At 45.0% G+C, this 23,890-nt stretch overlaps 1 protein-coding gene across 1 annotated transcript in view; it reads right to left on the bottom strand.

Moving 5' to 3' along the window:
• Window positions 1–17,859, bottom strand: part of LOC120931361 (protein unc-13 homolog B-like) — a 292,922-nt gene extending 275,063 nt beyond the window's left edge. Inside the window, exons 1-4 of the mRNA XM_040342718.1 lie at window positions 17,624–17,859; window positions 11,728–11,757; window positions 6,551–6,650; window positions 993–1,110 (exon numbers count right to left, since the gene is read on the bottom strand). Of these exons, the coding sequence (XP_040198652.1) occupies window positions 993–1,110; window positions 6,551–6,650; window positions 11,728–11,757; window positions 17,624–17,645 (270 nt within the window). The 5' untranslated portion in view covers window positions 17,646–17,859. The remainder of the gene's footprint in view (window positions 1–992; window positions 1,111–6,550; window positions 6,651–11,727; window positions 11,758–17,623) is intronic.
• Between the last annotated feature and the right edge of the window lie 6,031 nt (window positions 17,860–23,890).

Below are 23,890 nucleotides of genomic sequence, written 5' to 3'. Positions count from 1 at the left end.
CGCCGGAGCCGCGATATGCGGAAGTGAATCGTGCAGAAATTGGGGCGACGGAGGAGGTGAGCGAGCACCGATGCAGGGGCTTCGATCACAGGTAAGTACTTCATAATGAGCTAGTATGCTATGCATACTAGCTCATTATGCCTTTGCCTTGCAGGGTATTTAAAAAAAAAAAAAAAAAGAGGGTTTACTTCCTCTTTAAATTGCCCTGGACTCTTGGACCCTTGTTTGGCACTCTCATTGAATTGTATGTGTGTGAATTTCATGCTGCATATCTAAAACAGATTTCTCTATTTGCTAATTTACAATCTAAGGTCCCTAAATCACATTCCTACACATACCAGGACATATTTAGATGAAACCCGCACAGGCTCAGGGAGAACATGCAAACTCAAGACAGGTTGTGCCATGATTGGGATTTGAACTGACAACCCTTATGCTGCCAGGTGTACGTGCTAACCACTCAAGATGGATACACACTATACAACTTTTGTTGTTCGATTTCCTGAAGATTTACCTTCAACTGTATAGTGCAAGGACCTGCCTGATTGCATACAAATTAAAGGTGTTTAGGTTTGACCTCATATTATATGGTTTTGGTAAATCTAAAGAAATTGTATAGTGTGTACTCAGCTTTAGCCAATGTGCAGCTTGTTAATTGTTGGTACGTTTAGCCCATGTTCACATTGGGCCGTTTTGTCATGCGATTTGACATGTCAAATCGCCTACTATTGCTGGCAATGGCACCATCCGAATCGCTGCAATGCTAACTTTGTGGTGCCGCAGCGATTCCCAAAAGTAGTTCCTGCACTACTTTTGGTGACTTTGGGGGCGATTTCAATAGATATCTATGCAGGAACCCACAGAGATGTCTCTGAAATCACTCCCAAAGTCGTACTGACATGCAGGTTTGAATCGTGAGAGTTCAGCTGACAATTTCAAACCCACATCAGTGTGTGTGAACCTAGGCTTAATTATGATCCTTTAGTACTTACATCTGTTGCATGTTTAATTGATTGTAGTGGAATCCATACATTGCCTAACACAGAGTCCCAAATCCAACCAGACTTCCACACTTGTACAAGGAGCCCACTTTGTATATCACTGAGGTCACTATAAAAAATACACAAATAATTAGTCAAACATATTCAGAAGTATACATTAAGCCTGGGTTCACATATGAGCACGCAGCGGCTCACAGCAGGAGTCCGGACGGTGCGTTCTCATTTACCATTTCAGGTCTGATTTCAGACCAAATTTTTGGCTGAATTCAGACCTAAAACGTACCAAAAGACGCACAGAGCTCCTGTGCAAATCGCACCAGATGCGCTGCGGAGATGTATGAACTGGCTCCACAGAGAGCCGGCCACAATCTCCTGCTGTGCGAATTTCTCTGCATCCAATTTGTACTAGTGTGAACCCAGCCTAAAGCATTTGCAACACTTTATTGGCAATATGGCCCTTTCAAATGTCCTGCACCAGATTCAAAATACCCTGCCAACAGTTTCTGTAGTGTTACCAAACATGCGTCAGATTTTAGATGTATACGTTTACCTTAGATTCAGGGTGTAACATGTTCTAGATGCCCCTCCTCTCCTCCTTTGTGCTTCTCCCCTCCCTCCTTCGTGTGACAGCTGGTGGGGGTAGGGATGAGCTCCGGTGTGTTCGCACACTCCACGTGCAGAGCCTGCCAGGAAGTCAGCACTGCGCTGCGCTAATCACAGGCAGTGAGACATTTCCCGATCTCTGCAGCCGAGCATTGGGACAATGTCTCCCTGCCTGTGATTAGGGTAGCGATGTGCCGACTTCCTGGCGGGCTCTGCATGGAGTGTGCAAACACACCGGAGCTCATCCCTAGTGGTGGGTTACTTTCCTTGTGCACATTTTGACAACTGCCTACAGCTCTGAAAATGGCAGCTTGTAAGAGGTACTGGCACAGAGCTGTAGGCAGTGTGTGCAGGAGCCTGGCACTGCACCCATGATCTGCTGATCGCAAGTGCAATACTTTTTTTTTTACATGCAAAAATATGTACATTTATTATTTTTTTATTAAAGTTGAACTTAACGATTAATAGTGCCACTATCACAAAGTGGTGCTATTACTGCACCATATTCAAAAATAATTACCTGCAGTTCATAGATAATAACGCTGGAGGTAATAATACCAACTGTAAGTTGGCGTACAAAGACAGGCAGAGCACCTATCACTGTATGCTGAGTAGCAGGCAACATGCTTGTTGGCACTATCCACCCCCTCCACATCTGTCACTGGTTGTTAAGGATGCTGTTGACTTTGAAGCTGCCAGCCTCCTAGCAACCAGTGATGATGACAGTAGGCAGAGCCCAACATTTGTCTCCCATCATGTTTGATCCCCCTTCTGATTGACAGCAGGCAGTGGACGGATTCTGTAGTCAATAACAGGCTGTCTATTTGCAGTAAATCTGCCTGCTGTCAATCAAAATAGGGGAGCAGACCTAATGGGGAAAGTTTCTGTGAGTGATGCCACGTACACACCATCACTTTATGTGATGAAAAAAAAACGACGTTTTTAAAAATGTCACTTTAAATGACCGTGTGAAAACTTTGTTTTATGTCTTGTGAAAAACGACAAAAAAAATTGAAGCATGCTTCAATTTTATGTGTCGTTTTTCAAAACGTCGTTTTTTACTTCACAGAAATTGACCGTGTGTAGCAAAAAACGACGTTTAAAACTACGTTTTTAAACCCGCGCGTGCCCAGAAGCTAGTTATGAAGCGAGCTTCAATGGAAAAAAGTGGTGAACGTAACCTCGCTTTGCTAGAGCATTGTGAAAAAACGATGGTGTGTAGGCAACTTCGTCTTTGAAAATTGAAGTTTCAAAAACGTCGTTTTTACTTCACAGAAAATTTCGTTTTTTACTTCACAGAAAATGTCGTTTTTTTTCATCACATAAAGTGATGGTGTGTATGCGGCATCAGGCTCTGCACATCCAGCTTCAAAAATCCTGTCTGTGTGATAGCTTCAGTGGCGGAGAGGGAGCTAAGCTGCACTGACACTCCACTAGCAGTGCATCTTCACACACCATACAGTATGTACCCCAGATTCATATACCTGTTTACAACAGTACATGAATCTGTTGCCCACACTGTCATGGAGAGGCCACTTTGTCATGGAGAGGAACAATGGAATTCTAAAACATGTCATATACACGCTATATGAATTTGTCTGATTACATTAAGGGTACTGAGCAGCGCCGGGCGTCGGCAATAAAGCTGCCGTTTTTGCAGTGCTTTTCGGTTGCTAGCGGGACTAGGGTTGCCACCTCATCCCTTTAAAACCGAACACATATTAATTACACAGGTTCTGTGGCTAATTAAGGTGGTAATTAGACTCATTTGGTGCCTTACCTGCATTAAATCAGCCACAGAACCTGTGTAATTCATATGTGTTCGGTTTTAAAGGGATGAGGTGGCAACCCTAAGCGGGACGCTTTTAACCCCCGCTAGCGGCCGAGAAAGGGTTAAAAGCACCCGCAAACACTGTGCAAAGATTTGTAAAACATTGTAATATATATTAAAGGGTTATTTCACCATTATAATAAACTGTCTATGCAGCTAAGGGGTGTTTGTAGATAAAAACAAACTGTGCAACTCTGACTAAAGTTGAATAATGTCCTTGCTATAGGTGTAGGCCATTTACTTACCTCATGAAGCCTGACTGGAATACTCCCAGGACGTTTCTAAGTGAGGCCTAGTTATTACTGTTCACCTTTACTGTCACAGGAAGGAGCATTTTCTCTGATTCAAACCCCCACACATGCACTTTCCCTCCCCTGAGGCAGTAGCTTTGAGCTCAGCGTTTGAGAGCTCACTCCTGTGATGAAGGAGGTGAACAGAAATGACTAGGCCTCACTTAGCAATGTCTCAGGAGTATTCGAGTCCAGGCTTCATGAGGTATGTAAATGGCCTACACACATAGCAAGGGAATTATTCAACTTTAGTCAAAGCTGCACAGTTTGTTTTTTTCTACAAATGCTCCTTAAATGCATAAGAAGGTTGATAAAAGTGAACTAACCCTTTAGGTTGGGTTCACACTGAAGCACAGAGCGGCTCACAGTAGGGGTTCGGTGCATCCCTGATCACTGTTTCAGGTCCGATTTCAGTCAGATTTTTTTTGGGGCTGAATTCTGACCTGAAACGGACCAGAAGACGTACAGGATATATTATAAAACTTGTGTTATTTTTCCTAGTGTGTTATATTCAACCACATGATTGTTATTTCCAGCTTTCATTGCTGAAAGTAATAACTGTTACAGCAGAGACTGATATACAGTAGCTTAAAGAGGAAGTAAACCCTCTGAAAATATTGCTAAAAAAAAAAACATGCAAGAGAAAGGCATAATGAGCTAGTATGCCCAGCATACTAGCTCATTATAAATTACTTACCTAAGATCAAAGCCCCCGGAGCGACCCTCGTTCCTCTCCACCCAGGGTGACTTCCGGGTATCGCTGCTCTGGCGCTGTGACCGGCCGGAGCAGCGATGACGTCACTCCTGCGCCCAGGGCTGGACTGGGACAGAAATTTGGCCCTGGACTTCATCTAGACTGGCCCACTTTGATAGGTCTCTCCCATGGCAGCCAGGCAACTCCCACACACCCCCCCACCCCCGCCACCCAAGCCCGCTCTCCCCCTTCACTAGCCGTTCTACTTTTATTAGAGTAGAATGGCTGGTACTGGTCCTCTTAGAGGCAGTACCAGTGTGGAAGCTAGACATTATTTAACCCGGGGCAAAGAATCAGTTCCGTGCCCCCCTTTATGGGACAAGATTAGGCAGAAGTGAGAAACTCCCAGGCCATAGCTGTTGAGTCAGCTGTCTGTCCCCTCCCCCATGCTCCTCTGTCGCCCCCCCTGCTCCTCTGGTCCTCCCCCTGCATTTCTGTTCCCCCCAGGTGAACGCTGCGGGGAGGGAGAGGAGGTGAGCGCTGTGGGAAGGGAGAGACAGAGGAGCAGCAGTCCGCTGTCACTGAAGCCGGACCACTGAGCCATCGGCCCACCGGGAAACTCCCTGTAGTCCCAATGGCCAGTCCATCCCAGCCCGCGCCTGCGCGTGGGAGCCGTCAGGGACGGCACGGTCCCATTCATCAACGGCATGCTCAGTGTGCCTGCGCCATTGTCTACAGCACGCATGCGCCGTAGACATCGGTGCAGTCTCCTCTGCAAATATCTCCTTAACCATGTAGGATAAGGAGATATTTCTTGCACCTACAGGCAAGCCTTAATCGTACCTGTAGGGCCAAGTGGTCTGTAAGGGTTTACACCAACTTTAATTGTCCTTTAGATTTCTAGTAGCATTGTTTAGTAAAGTACAGTGGAACCTTGGATTACGAGCATAATCCGTTCCAGGAGAATGCTTGTAATCCAAAGCACTCGCATATCAAAGCGAGTTTCCCCCTAGAAGTCAATGGAAACAAAGATAATTTGTTCCACATTGACCTCTATTGTATGCAGTACCGAATGTGGCCAGAGGTGGGGGGCACCGGAGAGACTCAGAAATACTCAGAGACCGTTCTTAGCCACTCGGATGCAGTCGGAAAAGGAGTGTTTCTGAGTATTTCCGATTGTTAAAAATAATAACTTGTATTGTGAAACGCTCATTAACCACGTTACTCTCAATCCGAGGTATTACTGTATGTATATGATTTTAAAATACATAGATGGATGCTAATATAAGAGATAAATTAATTATTGTATATGCTTCTTATGTTTTAAGCCATATGTAACTACCGTATTTATTGGCGTATACCGCACACTTTTTCCCCCTGAAAATAGGGGGAAAATCACGGGTGCGCGCTATACGCCGATAGCATACCTCGGAGGGAAAGGAGGGGGACGAGCGCCCGCCGGAAATCACCGAGCCGTCATCTCCTCTCGGCTCTCATTTGGCTGTCACACACACACAGTCCCGCCTCCGCCACCAGCATTGGACCAGTGTTCTGTCTGTCACAGGAGATGGTCCAATGCCGATGGCGGAGGCGGGACTGTGCGTGTGTGACGTGACAGCCGAGTGAGAGCCGAGTGGAGATGAAGGCTCGTGATTTCCGGTGGTGATTTCCGGCGGGCGCTCGTCCCCCTCCTTCCCCGCCGAGGTATGCCATAGGTACGCTACAGTCTCGGCCAGCGCTACAGTCTCGGCCAGCGCTACAGCGCTGCCCACGTTTAAGGGTTTCCTCACCCTCCCCTTCACCACAGACTGCTGAAGCCTGCTGAAGCCCCAAGCCCCGGTCACCTAAGGTACTGTACATTGCTGCTTATCTTATTTTGCATTTACTATTTGGACTAAAAAAAAATGTTTTTCCAGAAAATTCCCTCTTAAAATTGGGGTGCGCGTTATACGCCGATAAATACGGTAATCTGTTGATCTTGTCACTATATGCCACAACCACTGACTATCCATCTTACAGGACCTCGGCTTTTCTGACTTCACTCACCTAGCGCCACTTTCATCATCTGGCTGCTATTTACCTCAGACATTTTCCTTTACCCTGTATTTGACATAGAAGTAGGATAACTTACAAGGAGTAGTCTTGCTCCCAGCATGGCTCAGAGCCAGGTCTAGGTACTGTAACACTCTGCAGGTTGTGTACCTTGATGATGACATATGTGCTGGCAGTACCTGGATGAACAAACAAAAATAACTTATAATAACTATTTGCGGCATTAACAGCTGACATTTTATTGTTCTCTTGCATAGAGCAGTTTTATTTATGACCTACGATTTATAGATGTTAAACCAAATATGTGTGTGGAGGACGATGTTTATGATCAGACATATCACTGAATAAACTCTCTTATGCACTCTTAGGTAGATTCACAAAGTGTTAGGCCGGCTTATCAGTAGTTAAGCCGACCTAACTCAGAATCTACGCCGACCTAAGTTTAAGCATATGCTCAAACAGAGATACGCTTAAACCTATCTAAGATACGACGGCTTGCGCCGTCCTATCTTAGATTGCAATATTTTGGATGGCTGCTAGGTGGCGCTTCCATTGCGGTCGGCGTAGAAAATGTAAATGAGGGGATACGCCGATTCACGAACGTACGCCAGGCCGACGCAGTACTTTTACGCCGTTTACGTAAGAGATAGGACGCGTAAAGTTAGAGCTAGGCTCTAGTGGAATAGTAATGTCAAGTATGGCCGCCGTTCCCGCCGCAAAATTCGAAATTTTTAGGTCGTTTGCGTAAGTCGTCCGCGAAACGGGATTTACGTAGTTTACGTCCATGTCGAAATCAATGGACCCGTACGGCGTACTTAGCCGCAATGCGCACTGGGAAATGTAGGCGCCCGGCGTATGCGCAGTAGCCAAAAAACTTCAAAAACGTGAGGTCAAGCCTCATTACCATTAAACACGCCCCCCTCCAACCCATTTGAATTAGGCGCCCTTACACCCGCCGCGTTTACACTACGCCGCCCTAAGTAAGGAGGTAAGTGCCTTGAGAATCATGTACTTGCCTCTCTTACTTAAGGCGGCGTAGTGTAAACACGCTAGGCTACGCTGTCTTAAAATTGCGCGCCCCTACCTGAATCTACCCATCTGTAACTAAACCTGCATTCACATCTCAGCGCAATGGAACCATAATGTATGTTTCTGCCCGCGTTTTCAGAAATGCTTGGAAATCTCATAACGTGCTTGTGGTGCTATGCTTTCTTAATGGCAACCCAAACAGAGGTATCAGTCCTGCATTTTATTGCACGTTTGCTGTGTGACAGCGCACAAATGCCATGTCACAAAACGCACAAAAAACGCATTAAAGTGCAAAGCATGCTTGGCTCAGTTTAAAAAAAAAAAAGTACTTGAGCTACTGTTTGTCGCATGTAGGGAAGCCCATTCAAATAAAAACGTGCCAAAAAACGGCACACCGCGTCACGTTGCGCAGGTGTGATGGGGGCTTAAAGTGAACTTTTCTTGAGAGAAGCATAACGGCTGCCATTGCTGACCTCCTTCTGAAAACATACTTGCCTGGGCTGTTCTTCTGAACAAGTGGCTTCAATACTTCATCAACCTGAACCAAGTATGCCGATCAGGAATGTAGGGGTAAAGTTAGAACATCTGATCTACGTGCTTGTTTTAGTTCTGTGATTCATTAAAGCAAAACGTAGCAATGTCAGCCTCTATGTTTCTTTCAGGAAGTACAGTAGGTCTGGGTAAAATAAAAATAAAACGTGTATTTGCCCATGTTTTGTCTACTTGCTGCAAATACAGAAAGACACCTGCTAACATTATTCTGTTGTGTGCTGGCAACACCGCTTCTGCGGCACAGAATCCAAGGTTGTGTTGTCAGCCTTGCTCAGTTACTCAGGCTGGACTACAGAATACCTCCCTCTTATGCTATGGAGACTAGGAAATTAACAAGTGATATGTAGTCCAGCAGAGAGAACTGAGGCAGAGTTGACAATACTGCTTGGAAGTGCTGCAGAGACACTGTGTTGTCAGCTACTGATTGGGATGCTTTCAAAAAATATTGGGGCAGATCCACATACATACACTGCGCCCGGCGCAGATGTAAGATACGCTACGCCGCTGTAACTTACCTGGCTTTGGTTTGAATCTGCGCCGTAAGTTACGGCGACGTAGTGTATCTCTCGCGGCGGAATTCAAATTGGGCGGGTAGGGGGCGTGTTTTATTTAAATGAAGCGCGTCCCCGCGCCGAACGAACGGCGCATGCGCCGTCTGTAAAAACTCCCAGGGTGCATCGCTCCAAATGACGTCGCAAGGACGTCATTGTTTTCAACGTGAACATAAATGGCGTCCAGCCCCATTCACGGACGACTTACGCAAACAACGTAAATTTTTAAAAATTAGACGCGGGAACGACGGCCATACTTAACTTTGAGTACGTCACCATATAGTAGCTTTAATTATATGCCGGAAAAAGCAGACCGGAAACGACGTAAAAAAAAATGCGACGGCCGGTCGCACGTTCGTGGATCGTCGGAAATAGCTAATTTGCATACTCGACGCGGATTACGACGTGAACGCCACCTAGCGGACGCCGAAAAATTCCATCTAAGATCCGGCGGCGTACGAAATTACGCGGAGTATCAAGAGTTACACAGCATAATTTCTTTGAGGATCTGCCCCATTATCTTTATTTATTTTAAATGAATACATTATTTTTATTTATTTTTTTTATTTTTTTTTACTTGTGTTTCTATCACAAGGAGAGAAACAACCCTCTATGTAATAGCATGGGCAGATAGCAGGTACTCTTTATGGAGACATTGGGGGTAGGGTGACCACGTGTCCCGGATTGCCCGTGACAGTCCCGCATTTTGCAGGTCTGTCCCGGGCACCTTCGTTCCAGGACAATACAATGTCCTGGAATGAAACTGACACAGCCAGCCCCCGGGCCAATCTGATGCCCCCAAAAAAGGCCGCTACATCACCACTTTACTCACTGACAGTACTTGTCCTGGTCAGGAATGCCTGGAGGAGCACAATCCCCGCCCCCTGTTTGTGATTGGAGAAATCATAAATCCCGCATGTTGTGTCCAATCACTGTGCAATGATTCGTTACAGCACAAGCTGATTTTTGGGAAGGGGGGGTGTCCCTGAATTGTAGTTTGGAAATGTGGTCACCCTAATTGGGGGTCTCCCTCTCCAGTGGGGTCTCCCCCAATGTCCCCCCTGCCCTCCAATGTAGCCAGTACAGCACAGATCATGCTGGGATAGCTGCATCCTCAGCTACACTAGCCCATACCTCCCAACTTTTTGAAATAGGAATGAGGGACACCTATTAGCAAAAGTATCTAGGCATAGGACCCTCCCACTGCCACGCCCCCTTTAAGAAGAATTGTAAAAAAAAGATTGGTTAAACCCACAAGTGCTTTTTACCAATACTATTCCTTTATATTGGCGTGTAATATTTACAAATGCAGCAATTTTAAAATTGATGAAAGGTTTAGCACTGGGAAACACTTTTTGATAGATAAATGGTGCATTTTATATACTACTATACAGATCAGAGCAAAATGAGGGACAAAGGAGGAGGAATTAGGGACAGATGGACATTGTTCCAAATCAGGGACAGTCCCTCAAAATCAAAGGACAGTTGGGAGCTGTGCTAGCCAAGGAACGACAGTTGTAGCCCCAAAATTGACGTAATAGATGTTGCTTCCAGGGTCATTAGTGCCAGGAGGGATCAGGGAATTGGTGATCCTCGGGTTCCTCCTCCGGTCACCCGGTAAGTCGTTTTCCTCGGTCCCAGGCTTTTCTGTGGAATGGGAGAGGGGGGGCGGGTCACACTTTGTTAGCTCCATAAAAGTGACGTTAGCAACATAAGGCCCCTTTCACACTGGGGCAGGAGGTGCGGAGGCAGTAAAGCGTTGCTATTTTTAGCGGCGATTTACCGTCGGAAATGTGGCGGTATTCGGCTGCTAGCGGTGCGGTTTTACCCCTCGCTAGCGGCCGAAAAAGGGTTAATACTGCCGGCAATGGGTCTCTGCAGTATAGCTGCGGTTTCCCATTGCTTTCAATGGGAAGGAGCGGTGGAGGAGCGGTATACACACCGCTCCTTCACCGTTCCAAAGATGCGGCTAGCAGGACTTTTGGAGCGGTTCTGCTAGCGCACCGCAAACAGCAGCCGCTGTTTCAGGTCGGTTTGCAGGCGCTATTTTTAGCGCAATAGCGCCTGCAAACCACCCCAGTGTGAAAGGGGTCTAAAAGTTTAGGAACTAGTAAAAGTCTTTCCAATAAAAGGGATCAGGCGGCTTCGAGAGCAGCTGTGAGCTTGGTTTAACCACTTGTCTACCATAAGGCTGCATTCACACCTAGGCGTTTTGTCGCCTGTAGCGCGACGCTGTTGCAGCCTGCAATACGCTGGAGGGGTGATTTAACATTGTCGGCTATGGAGATGGTTCACATCTCCACGCCGAACGCCGAAACGCCTGAAGCTCAAATCAAGTCCCGGACCTTTTTTTCAGGCGGCTTTCGGCGTTCGGCATAGCCGACAATGTTGATCACCCCTCCGGCGTATGTACCGCGGCGTATTTTACCGCGTTTTGTCACGGCAAATCGCAGGACAAAACGCCGCAATTTGTCGCGGCAATTTGCGGTAAAATACGCCGCGTTCAGGTGTGAATGCAGCCTAACTGTGTTGTAGGAGAAATCAAACAATTACATAATCTATGTCCTGTCGTAGGATGACCATAGATAGCCCAAGGGAAGGCAAGAATCTGTTCACAGAGCTTAGGGTTTATATTGTGTATTAACTCAGTTGGCGCTTTCTCACTGATGTAGCGCAGTTCTCCCGCAGCGCAGGTTTCGAGCAGGTTACCTGTGCTTTGCCATAGATTTCTATTAGATCAGGCAGTTTTGTGTGTTTTTTTTTTCCTCAACGTGCACCGAAAAGTCCTGCATGGGTACACTTTCTGAAAATGCACCAAAATGGCCCGATCGGATACCTAGATTTCCTAATATGGGAATACCGCACCGCATCAGTGTGAGAGCGCTCAAAGCTTTGTACTCTTTTCTCAACACAATAAAAACAAGAACAATTGGTTATAAGGTGCAAAACTCCCAAGCATGCTGGGAAATCTTTTTCTGCAACAAAAATTGCTTGCCCAGCCTGACTTTTACAAGCAATGTGCAATCAGTGATTTCTCTTGCTTTTATTGAGCCACCTTTTAAACCTGCTCAAAAAATGTTTAGCACGAGTCATACAAAGAAAGGATTAACAATTTGATAAATACCTGATATTCCATTAAAATTGCCTCTTTTCACTAGATGGAACAAGAAAAGGGAATATGAGAATTTGTTGCAGAAAATAATATAATCCATTTAAATAGTATTTTATAGCATGTTTATTCAACGAGGCAAGGTAATGAGCAAAGTGCATTAACCCATGGCAACCAACCAATCAGAAGTCATCTTTTCAAACTTAAAGGGTCACTAAAGGAAAAAAATGTTTTTGCTGAAATGACTGTTTACAGGGTATAAAGACATAATAGTTAACTGATTCCTTTTAAAAACGATTAAAAATAGATACAAATCAATCATATAATGTACCTCCTAGTTTCAGTTTCGTTTTTGCATCTAGCTTAGTTTTTGCATGTTATTTGATGCCTCTGTGCTGGACAGACCCATAGAGCAGTATTGGTTTGGAAAATGAAACTAGAATCTCCCAGTACTGTGGTGATCAGGAAACAGACAACCAGGAAGTGTCCAGAACAGAGCAGAATTACAGCAACATCAGAGCAAAAACGAACAATGAGGACATGAAACCAGGACTGCAGTAAGGTAAAGGAAGCTATTTAGCTAAAAAAAAAAATTCTTTAGTGACCCTTTAACTTTGGGAGCACAGAAACAAACTATGCAGCTGGATATTCTTTGCAATAGTTAGGCCTATACGACTAAACTTTATTGCATACAACTTATGGCCCATTACATGGCCCATGCCATGTTGTTGTTGGGTTCTCATGATTTTTAAATGCCCCTTTATAGCAGCAAACATAGGTGCCTGTTCAGGGACTACATTTGCTAGCATTCACAAAGCTTCCTCTGATTGGCTGCGGTGGAGAGGCAGGCAGATGGCATAATGATCTCAACCAATCAGAGGAAGCTGTGTACTCAGCCCAGCTTGATTTTGTTTCAGAAGCGGGATGGGAATTTCTCTTTCCTGCTCCTGGAACACAGCGCTTTATAATGCATGTAGCTGAGGCTACATACAGTCCATACAGTGCACACAGCCGCTGCATTTGTTAGTGAAGGTAATAGCTTCTGGTTCTACTGAAACCTACTTTAACTACTTCATGATCAGGCCATTTTTTGCGAAACAGCTCTACGTTTATTTAACTGACAACTGAGCGGTCGTACGGCGCTGTACCCAAATAAAATCAATGTCCTTTTTTTCCCACAAATAGAGCTTTCTTTTGGTGATATGTGATCACCTCTGCGGTTTTTATTTTTTGCGCTATAAACAAAAAATACAGATAATATATATATATATATATATATATTTTTTTTTTTTTTTTTTTTTTTTTTTTAACTTTCTGCTATAAAACACACCCAATATTTTTTTTAAAAAAATCTAACTTCTTCATTAGTTTAGGCCAATATGTATTCTGCTACATGTTTTAGGTAAAAACAAATCCCAAAGAGCGTATGATTGGTTTGCGCCAAAGTTATAGCATCTACAAAACTATTATTTATTTATTTTTGCCAGTAATGGCTGTGATCAGCGATTTATAGTGGGACTGCGACAAATCAGACACTAAGTGACAATTTTTGGGGACCAGTAACACCAATACAGTGATCAGTACTAATGATACTGGCATCAGAGGCGATCAAAGAGTTAAATATGTTCCTAGGGAGTGCTTTCTAACTGTGGGGGGGATGCTTTAACTGTGGGAAGACAGAGATCTGTCTCTCCTACTAGCAGACCTGCTATCTCCCTTCTTTACATAGGCAGACCACTGCTCTGTGTCTCTCATGAACAATCCGCGGGTCCCGCTGATTGGCTCCGGCTGTGTCCCATCACAGCGGGAGCTGATGAATGTTTGATTGAAGTGTCAGTTTTGTACACTTCAAATAAAGGGAAAAAAGGAGCTGTGTAATGGGCTGAAACATACACCACACTTCCCCTTATGCGGGCTGCAGCCGTCACGACCAGCTGCTGCACAGTAAACTGGTGTGGTTTGCTGTGCGGCAGCCCTTAAAGTGGTTGTAAAGCCTGAAGGTTTTTTACCTTAATGCATTACCTGTATTAAGCTAAAACAAATCTTCATCTAGTTATTCCACCTATCCCCTCTTCCCCTCACCCTACTTACTTGGATTCTGTATCGATCCAGCTCTGTGCCCATCTGCAGCAGCACTGGTTCTCTCTCTCCCCTCTCACAGGCTCAGAGACAGCAGCGGGAGCCATTGGCACCTGTCAATCAATTGCTGAGAGGAGGGATCGGGAGGAGGGGCTGAGCTGCTTTGTGTGTGTCAATAGATACACACAGCCCCATGTTTGCACCACTATAGAAAGTAGCTAACTATGGTGGTGCACTGAGAAGAGGAGGTGTTTAGAGCGCCAGTGGGGGACCCCAGAAAAGGAGGCTCAGTTCAGTTCAGGGTTGCTCTATGCAAAACTATTGCACAGTGCAGGAAAGAATAACATGTTTATTATTTAAAATCATATGCATGTGCCTTTATAACCACTTTAATGGGCCCTTAATTGAAAAGTTCATCTTTTTTTTTTTTTTTTTATAAAAATGCATTTATTATTTTTTTCTAAGAGAAGTCAGCAGATCATGGGTGCCATGTTCAGCTCCTGCAGACTCTCAGGATAGCTGTCTGCTCGTACCTTGTATAGGCAGACAATTACCGCAATGGCTGACATACTTTTAGATATTCAGTCACAGGAAACAGTGAATGAATGACACAGACCTGTGGGCGGAGCCCCACACAGCAATGCCGTTTTCAAATAGTGACAGTGGGTACGGGGAGAAGATTCCCAGCCCACTGTTGAGGGGAGAGGCTGCAGATGCTGGAACATGTTACATGATGTTTCCAAAAAGAACTTATCATGTTTTTGCATTAACCACTTAAGGACCGCCTCAGGCCGAAATACGTCGGCAGAGCGACACGGCTGGGCATATTCACGTACCTGTATGTCTCCTTTAACCGCTTGCCGACCAGCCGCCGTTTTACGGCGGCAGGTCGGCTCTGCTGGGCGAGATCACGTAGATCTACGTCATCTTGCCGAGCAGCCAATAGGGGGACGCTATAACTTTTGCACAAACCAATCAATAAACGCTTATTGCGATTTTTTTTTTTTTTTACCAAAAATAGGTAGAAGAATATGTAAACTGAGGAAAACAATTGTTTTTTTATATATTTTTGGGGATATTTATTACAGCAAAAAGTAAAAAAATATTATTTTTTTTTCAAAATTGTCGCTCTATTTTTGTTTATAGCGCAAAAAATAAAAACCGCAGAGGTGATCAAATACCACCAAAAGAAAGCTCTATTTGTGGGGAAAAAAAGGACACCAATTTTGCTTGGGAGCCACGTCGCACGACCGCACAATTGTCAGTTAAAGCGACGCAGTGCAATAAAAATGCCATAAAACTATCCCATATTTTGTAGACGCTATAACTTTTGCGCAAACCGATCAATAAACGCTTATTGCGATTTTTTTTTTTTTTTTTACTAAAAAATATGTAGAAGAATACGCCTCGGCCTAAATTGAGAAAAAAAAAAGTTTTTTATATATAGTTTTTGGGGATATTTATTATAGTAAACATTTTAAAATATTGCATTTTTTTTAATTCACGCTCTATTTTTGTTTATAGCGCAAAAAAAAAAACCCCTCAGAGGTGATCAAATACCACCAAATGAAAGATCTATTTGTGGAAAAAAAAGAACGCCAATTTTGTTTGGGAGCCACGTCGCACGACCGCGCAATTGTCAGTTAAAACGACGCAGTGCCGAATTGCAAAAAGTGGCCTGGTCCTTTAGCTGCATAATGGTCCGGGGGCTAAAGTAGTTAAAGTGGTTAAAGGCTAAACTTTCCCATGCCAATCCGTGCATTAGGGTAAGAAAATATTCCAGTACCTGTATCGCCACCTTACCCCCTGTATACTTCCTCACTCATTCTAGCTCTGTGCCTGTCTGTAGCGGCTCTCTGCGTTCTCACTGGCTTTTCTGTTTGTCCACATTAATGACAAGCCAAGCCAAGCTGTGTGTGCAGCGCAGCTCAGGATCGAGTCTGCAAGTGTGCCACTATAGGAAGCAGCTTCCAATGGTGGAACACTGAGAAGAGGAGGAGCCAGAAACACTAGCAGGAGACCCCAGAAGAGGAAGATCTGGGCCGATCTGTGCAATTCTATTGCACAGAGCAGGGAAGTATAACAAAAAAAGTCAGACTTTACAATCACTTTAAAGTTCTATGGTCACAGCATGCACTTTCAGTTTATAACCTCAGCATTACAAAAGCAATACAAGCAATAGCTATATTTGACAATCCAACATAGGCTTACTTGAAAAATCTCCTTTCATGTTGTGAGTGCTGCCTGTCTGCTGCCCATCATTTTCCACAACAATCTTAATTCCCAGCATGCTTTGCAGCTTCTCTGCTATGTACTTTCCATTCCTAAGGACTACATACCCCATGGTACCTTGCTGCCTGCAAGCATTTATTCAGGTACTGGCTCCACCTCCTGAAACTCCTCCTCTCAGCACCTCTCTAGTTCAGAAGGCAGGCTCTGTGAATTCTGTGACACAGCAGTGCCTACTTACAGGGCATAGTGGCAGAGAATTCAAGTAAGTAAATATGTGGAGGATCTTCACATTGTAGGTTTATAAACTTCAAGATTGTTCAGATTAATAGCAGAAGGCTAGAAATGATTGAAATGTGGAAATTAATATATGACTTAACATATTGATACGTTTAAGGCTGGTGCAATGCGTCACATTGCATGTGATTCACCACAGGAATCGCACCACATTCCCGAAAATCACATGTGATTCTTTGCGGTGCAATGTGAGCCCATTATTTTGTATAGCTCAAATTGCACCGCATCTATGCAAAATTTGCTGTACAGAAGTTCATATGAATGCGATTCAAGCAAATGCACTGCGTTCTGTGACCTGATTTTGGGGTGTCATGTGATTCTGTGTGGTGCGATGTGAGCCCATCATTTTGTATGGCTCAAATCACACTGCATCATTGCAAAAAGGTGCAATCACCTTTTTTTTGCTGCACTGGAATCGGATCACATGGATGTTCACACCCATGTGATCTGATTCAAGCAAATGCACTGCATTCTGTGGCCTGCTTTTGGGGTGTCATGCGATGTGGTACGATGTGAGCCCATAATTTTGTATGGCTCAAATCGTACCGCATCTGCAAAAAAAGTGTAAGAACTTTTTTTTTTTGGCCGCACTGGAAGCAAATCACATGGGTGACCATACCAATGCGATTTAAGAAAACACACTGCGTTCTGTGACCTGCTTTTGGGGTTTCATGAACTTTAAATTGACACCCACAGCAGATCGCATGAGCACATTGCGCTGCAGGAAACACAGCGATTCCTGTGCATTTCCTGCACCGTATCAGTGTGAACCGGACCTTAAACTGCATTTTTAATTAAAGTGGAACTTCACATTTAAAAGGAAGTTCCGTTTTAAACCTCCTAACCCCCACCCCGCTTTTGGAGTTGTTTTTGGGGTGGAGGGGTTTTAGCAGTTGTTTTTACCACTTCTGCCCGGAATCGCCTAGGGTGAATCTAGGCTTACAATTTTTTTACATTTTCAGCCCTATAAAACATAAGGAGGAAACACCTAGAAGTCATAGGAAAAGGAATAGTAGTCCAGTAATCTGTGATGAAACAGCAGTCAGACAGACAGGTATGCTCCATGTCCCCAATGCAGGTGATAACCAGCTGCTTTACATGAGCACCAGCCATCGCTTTTCCCTTATGCTAGGTTTCCCTCTGTCACAAAGAAGCCCCATTGTGTAATTGTAAGTAAACTGAAAAGAATACAGAAATGCACTCAGTGTCATCACTGAAACTAAAAAGAAGAACTCCTAAGCATACAGTGCTTTAACTTTTAGCTGCTGAGAATTCCCCCTTCAATAAACTCCAGATTATACTATACCTTTCACACACAGCAGCACCATCTCCCAGGATCCTGAACTGGTCAGAGAGCAGTCAGTGAGCAGTTTGTGTTCCAACACTGTCGCCCTATTAGTGTGATCCTGTTCCGCTCATTATTCACACTGACTTATTTTCACGGTTGTTAAGCTGGGAATGAAAACTCCACAACCACGAGCTCTCCTGTGTCCCTCCCACTCTGGCACTAGAGCCGAACACTTTAACATGCCATAAGTTGTCTGCACAGGAATAAACACATGATAATGCAATCATTCACAGTAGTAGAAAAGCTCTGTAGATATCAGCAATATGCATTATTAATTTGCGTGCCGTTAAGACATAAAAAAATAAAAATTATGTATGCATATTTACTGTACATAGTCTGCATATGGGAAGTAAAGGGAAACTCTGGTTCTAGATTTTCTGAAAATACAGCAGTTTGTCCTACTTTGGTCCTTACTTCTTTCTGAGTAATAAAACAATAGTAAAAGGTGTTGGCAGTGTTGGCACTATAAAAAAAAACTTATGTAATTTAACATAAAAATCAATAAATATACATCATAAAATAAAAAGCAAACGCATAAGCCTCGTACACACGTACGGGATTCCCGACGGTGAAAAGTCCGCCGGGAAACCCAAGGGGAAAACCAAGAACCTGCTCGGTAACTTTTTTTCCCCTACACATGACCGGGTTTCCCGACAGGAAAACTGCCATGAGAACTATGGTTGGGAATCCCGGCCGTGTGTATGCTCTATCGCAGTGTTTCCCATAGGAAAACTGCCGGGTTAAAAGAGAGCCGGTTCTGTCGGTAAAACTGCGATGGAGCATACACATGGCCGGTTTTCCCGGCCAAAAGCTCTCATGGCAGTTTTCCCGACGGGAAAACCGGTCGTGTGTACGAGGCAATACAACTCCAAAAGTAACAATCCCAACACCATCAAGTTAATGAATTCTTTTGGTTTGAGAATTCTTCAAATAAAAACTTCACCACGAGTGCTCAAGAGGTAGATGGCAACTCACCAGAGGTGTTTGACCACTTTTTATGGTAGGTCAAAATGCGCTTTATTGAATAAACCAGTAAGATCCTGGATAAGGCATGTCTCCACTGTTGGATGCCCTCCGTCAGAAACCGAGGATAAGGGAATGGATTGCACCAAGGTCACAAAAGAGAGCTCTTGTACAGTATGGTGTACTGTAGTAGGTTTTATTAAAAATTGGTTTAAAAAGGTACCAAAAGGTTGCACTCACATGTGACTGTGCATGACTGGTGTATTGCTGATGTTCCGATCTGAACTAAACCATGACCCATCACTTATGTCTACTTACCACCTAAAATAACCACGCAATACCTTCTTGGTTAAATGGCCAACCGGCCCCTTTATTAACAAAACAAATTCTATAAAAAATAAACTCAATTTAAATATATAACTAACTATATATATTGAAACGGCTACCCACTGGTAGTGAGGGGTATCGGCCGTTGGAGACGTCCTTTTTGCTGACAAGTTATGATATGCAGGTACCGCCGGTATATCCCATCGAACGCCCTTCCAAGAAACGAGACGTGCTACGTTTGAAGGGTCAAGCAGACTGACTTTATTTTCCACATTTTTCCTCCTTATATCTGCTTACAACTGTACAGAAACAAATGACACTCCCCCCCTCATCACACACTAAGGCTAATTACTAAACATTCTTTAATTAATAACAACAAAACCTTCACCCACTCCGTCTCCTAGGCAGACGTTTCGTCTCCGCATACAGAGACAGTGTTATCACACAAACAGTTTTTAGCATGCATAATTATAGTTCTGAGAGCAGACCTGGGATTAACACCTGTCCATTACAACACCTTTTCACCAGGACAATGGACTGCCTCCCAGGCCCTGACGCAATTAGCATGTCACTAGACTGAGTCATAGAATATTGACTGGTTGGGGTCACAATTAACCAACATCTTGTAGTCTCTCAAGATCCTGCAATTATTATCAATGTCCAGTCAGAATAGTCCATAATCCGTTACACTGCCCCCCTTTTGTGGAACACTCCGGCAGACCCGGATTGATCCTTTTCGGATCAACTTGGGGATGTCCGGTCTGCTGTTAGGGTAAAAGTTCCGTTTGCCTGGACAGTCCGTCGGCCTTCCCATTGGCTTACCAGGTCGGTAGCTGATGGTGACGGTGAATAATAGAATTCAATTCTGGAACAGTCACTTGCTTTGCTCTCTCAATGGCTCCCAAAACCTGTTGCTGATGCTCTTGGGACAGATACGGCACCACCTGGATGCAAATCCCATTTAATCTTTTGACAATTTCCGCCTGTTTGTGCATTTCAATGTTCAAGCCACGGGACATCTCATAATACGTGACATAGTGTCGTTGCATCTCTGATTTCTCACTGGCCAACTTGTCACATTCCCATTTTAGACTGTGATATTGTGCCGGATCTACAGTACATGTCGGGGAAGATAGTCTTACCCGGGTCTCAGCAGCAAGTGGGTTGATTCCAGCAACGCGGGTGGTCACGGCACAAGCAGCAGCGGGTGTAGGTAAATAAGCCGAAGTCAGAGGGCCAATGTCGTTGCCCAGCACCACCTCGGCAGGTAGGTTGTCCATGATACCAACTGTGGTCTTTCCTGACCCGGCTCCCCAGTCTAAGTGCACCCGGGTGGTGGGTACGCGAAATACAGCACCCCCTGCGACCCGGACGGCAACTGTGCGAGTGGACACGTTCTCTGGCTTTACCAGATGTTTTTGAATCAGAGTGATAGTAGTCCCGGAATCTCTTAGGCCTTGTGCTACTTGTCCATTCACTCGTACCTCCTGACGGTGATGCTGACGGTTATCCGGAGAGGCCGCTTGTATTGGGTCTGCCTCATACCAAATTCCCAGACATTCCTCAGGGCCCCCTTCGGTCTCCAGGCAGTGGTCCGCAGAGGGACGTGATGGAGTGACCTCTGTGTTGGGTGTTGTGCGTCTCCAATTGTTATTTGTAGCTCTCAAAGGGCAATAACGAGCAATATGTCCAGTGTCGCTGCAGTGATGGCACGTCACCCTAGGCGAATCCCGGGGGTAGTTGCTAGGCCCCTGAGGACGTGGTGGGACTGGAGCCCGAAACTCTGGGCATGGGGTGACGGTTGGAGTACGCGGTTCTACCTTCTGAGCCAGCCGTGTAGTACCCTGGCTTACTTTCCTTGTCTCCGCGTACTCATCTGCTAGCCGAGCCGCCTCGTTTAAGTTAGCGGGCCGGCGATCTCGTACCCAGTCTTGTATGTCTGCGGCCAGGTCTTGGAAGAAATGTTCCATTAGGAACAGCTGCAATACTTCCTCCCCGGTGTTGGCCTTGCACCCTTGGACCCAAAGGGATGCCACCCTTTGTAACTGGTTGGCCCATTCCATGTGGGAGTCCACAGCCATCTTCTTGGACTCCCGGAAGCGCCGGCGGTAGGCTTCTGGCGTTACGGCGTATCGGGTTAGCAGCGCCTTTTTAACTTGCTGGTATTGTAAAATATCCTCTGGAGCAAGAGCCCGAAAGGCTTCATTGGCTTTGCCCGACAATTTCCCCGACAAAATAGTGACCCATTGGTCTGGTGGTACCTGGTGTAGTGAGCACTGCCTCTCAAAGTCCGCCAAATATCCATCGATTTCCTCCTCACTTTCTACAAAAGCTTTAAATGCAGTGAACGGTATTTTCTTTCCTGTAGCAGCAGGTGGGGGGGTAGGAACTGCATGTGTAATGGGCTGTCTCGCTCTTACCAGTTCCAGTTCTTGTCCCCTCTTCGTTTGTATCTCTTCCCTTGCTTCCCGGAACAGCTGGTTGATTAGTTCCACGGACGTTTCTGGATACAAGGATAATCTCCGCTGTACAATCCCAGTAATTACATCTTCCTCGCTGACCGGTGCAAGGGGCTCAGTTCCTTCCATGGATCCATCCATTTCGTCCAGCTCCAGCAGTTCAGCTATCAGCTCCCTCCGTGGTCTGTTGCTGGCGCTCCTACCACGACTCTCCAATAGATCTTTTAGTGTGGATCTTTTCAGCCTGGCGTACTGCGACTCCATTCAGCACTTGCTCTTTGGATAAAAGGACCATCCCACCGCTGCCAACCAATGTAACGACTACCCACTGGTGTGAGGGTCTCAGCCGTTGGAGACGTCCTTTTCCCTGGCAAGCTGCGATATGCAGGTACCGCCGGTATATCCCATCGAACGCCCTTCCAAGAAACGAGACGTGCTACGTTTGAAGGGTCAAGCAGACTGACTTTATTTTCCACATTTTTCCTCCTTATATCTGCTTACAACTGTACAGAAACAAATGACACTCCCCCCCTCATCACACACTAAGGCTAATTACTAAACATTCTTTAATTAATAACAACAAAACCTTCACCCACTCCGTCTCCTAGGCAGACGTTTCGTCTCCGCATACAGAGACAGTGTTATCACACATAAACAGTTTTTAGCATGCATAATTATAGTTCTGAGAGCAGACCTGGGATTAACACCTGTCCATTACACCACCTTTTCACCAGGACAATGGACTGCCTCCCAGGCCCTGACGCAATTAGCATGTCACTAGACTGAGTCATAGAATATTGACTGGTTGGGGTCACAATTAACCAACATCTTGTAGTCTCTCAAGATCCTGCAATTATTATCAATGTCCAGGCAGAATAGTCCATAATCCGTTACATATATATATATATATATATATATATATATATATATATATATATATATATATATATATATATATATATATATATATATATATAAAAACATAAATATATATATATATATATATACACCAAATAAACATAACCCCAACTTTATGAACTACTATCTGTCTGAGGTCCGTGAAGGCTTGTATATCTACTGCATCGGCTGCACTATCACCACCTCACCATCCTGGCCCCTAACCATGATCCCACTAGCTCAGGGATGAACTGTTGCCCCCTTCATGCCACTGCAGCCTGATGATTGGTAGCCCATTATTTACAGCTAGGGGAGGGTACCCATACCCACATAGGTCCAACCCGTCCCCACACCATAACCTGTTTTCCTTCACCATTCCAACCTCCACGAACCCGAGACCCATTCCCCAACGTACAACCACCTATCAAACAACAGGGAGGGTGGGCGGGAAAATTCCCTGTCTATGTCTTCTCCTTTCGCCTTGCTGCCCGGGAATGAGCTAACCCCTCCCTCTGCCCCGGGGTCAAAATTAACTCCTGCTCCTCCCATTTCCACTGACCACAACTCCCCCCCCCCGATTTTACACTCCCTCAAACTTCCTCTGACCACTTCCTGGTGTTCCCACCACAGCTTTCCCCAGTCATGCTGGCCCTACACCCAGGTTCCCTCTAGCTCCGGGCCTGTTCTATACCGGCACCAAGGTGTCCACAGCATGTGCGGATGGATATATCAGACTCACGGCGGCGTGTGATCCACACCTCGTTCTGGATATATTAGTATTGGATGTCACATATGGGACCCGGAAATTACAAATCACCGCTCCGATGTACGTTTCACCGTACTGGCTTCATCACACAGGGCTTGTTTGCATAAGAAAGCTTCGCTGAACGTACGGCAGCTGGTGTGCACTGGGAGGAACGTTGCTCATGTGCAAAAATCAGTGTTGACCATTTTCTTTTGTTGGAATTTTATTGAAATGTCACAGTTCTATTCACCACAACATGCTGTGCTGAAAAAAGTACATTGTAAGGCCAACAAACACAAAACTACGTAGTTTTTCAGCTCTTTAGCACCACCCTTTGGGCAACTTCTGCTAGTGTTGTGTTATGGTTAGCATTGCTTCTGAACATGCTTGTTTGTACTTTGGAGTTTTGTCCGATGGACTTCTGTACACACGATCAGATAATCCCACAACACAAATTTGTTGTCGGAAAATTTGAAAGCATGCTATCCAACATTTGTTGGTGGAAAATCCGACAACAATTGTCCGAAGGAGCATACAAACGGTCGGATTTTCCAACAACAGCCTGCCATCACACAATTCCCGATCGTGTGTATGAGGCTTTAGTGCATCGATCCCTACCGCTGTACTATTGTATTCTGACAGGGGGACTGCCCCCTCCCCCATCAGAACACACTGAGCAGCGTTTATAGCCACTGGCTGTGAGCGCTGATCGGCTGCTGGTCAGATGCTGCTTTACAAGCATGCCCATTCGTTGTGACCCTAGCTTCTGTTGGACAAGCAGGTGTACACACTGTTCAAATGTCATTATGTGTACCCAGCTTAGGGGATGTGTGA

The sequence above is a fragment of the Rana temporaria genome, chromosome 3 (assembly GCF_905171775.1).
Source record: "Rana temporaria chromosome 3, aRanTem1.1, whole genome shotgun sequence".
NCBI lineage: Eukaryota > Metazoa > Chordata > Amphibia > Anura > Ranidae > Rana > Rana temporaria.
Note: the sequence above shows the minus strand (reverse complement) of the source record. Positions and strands in the feature narration are given on the sequence as shown.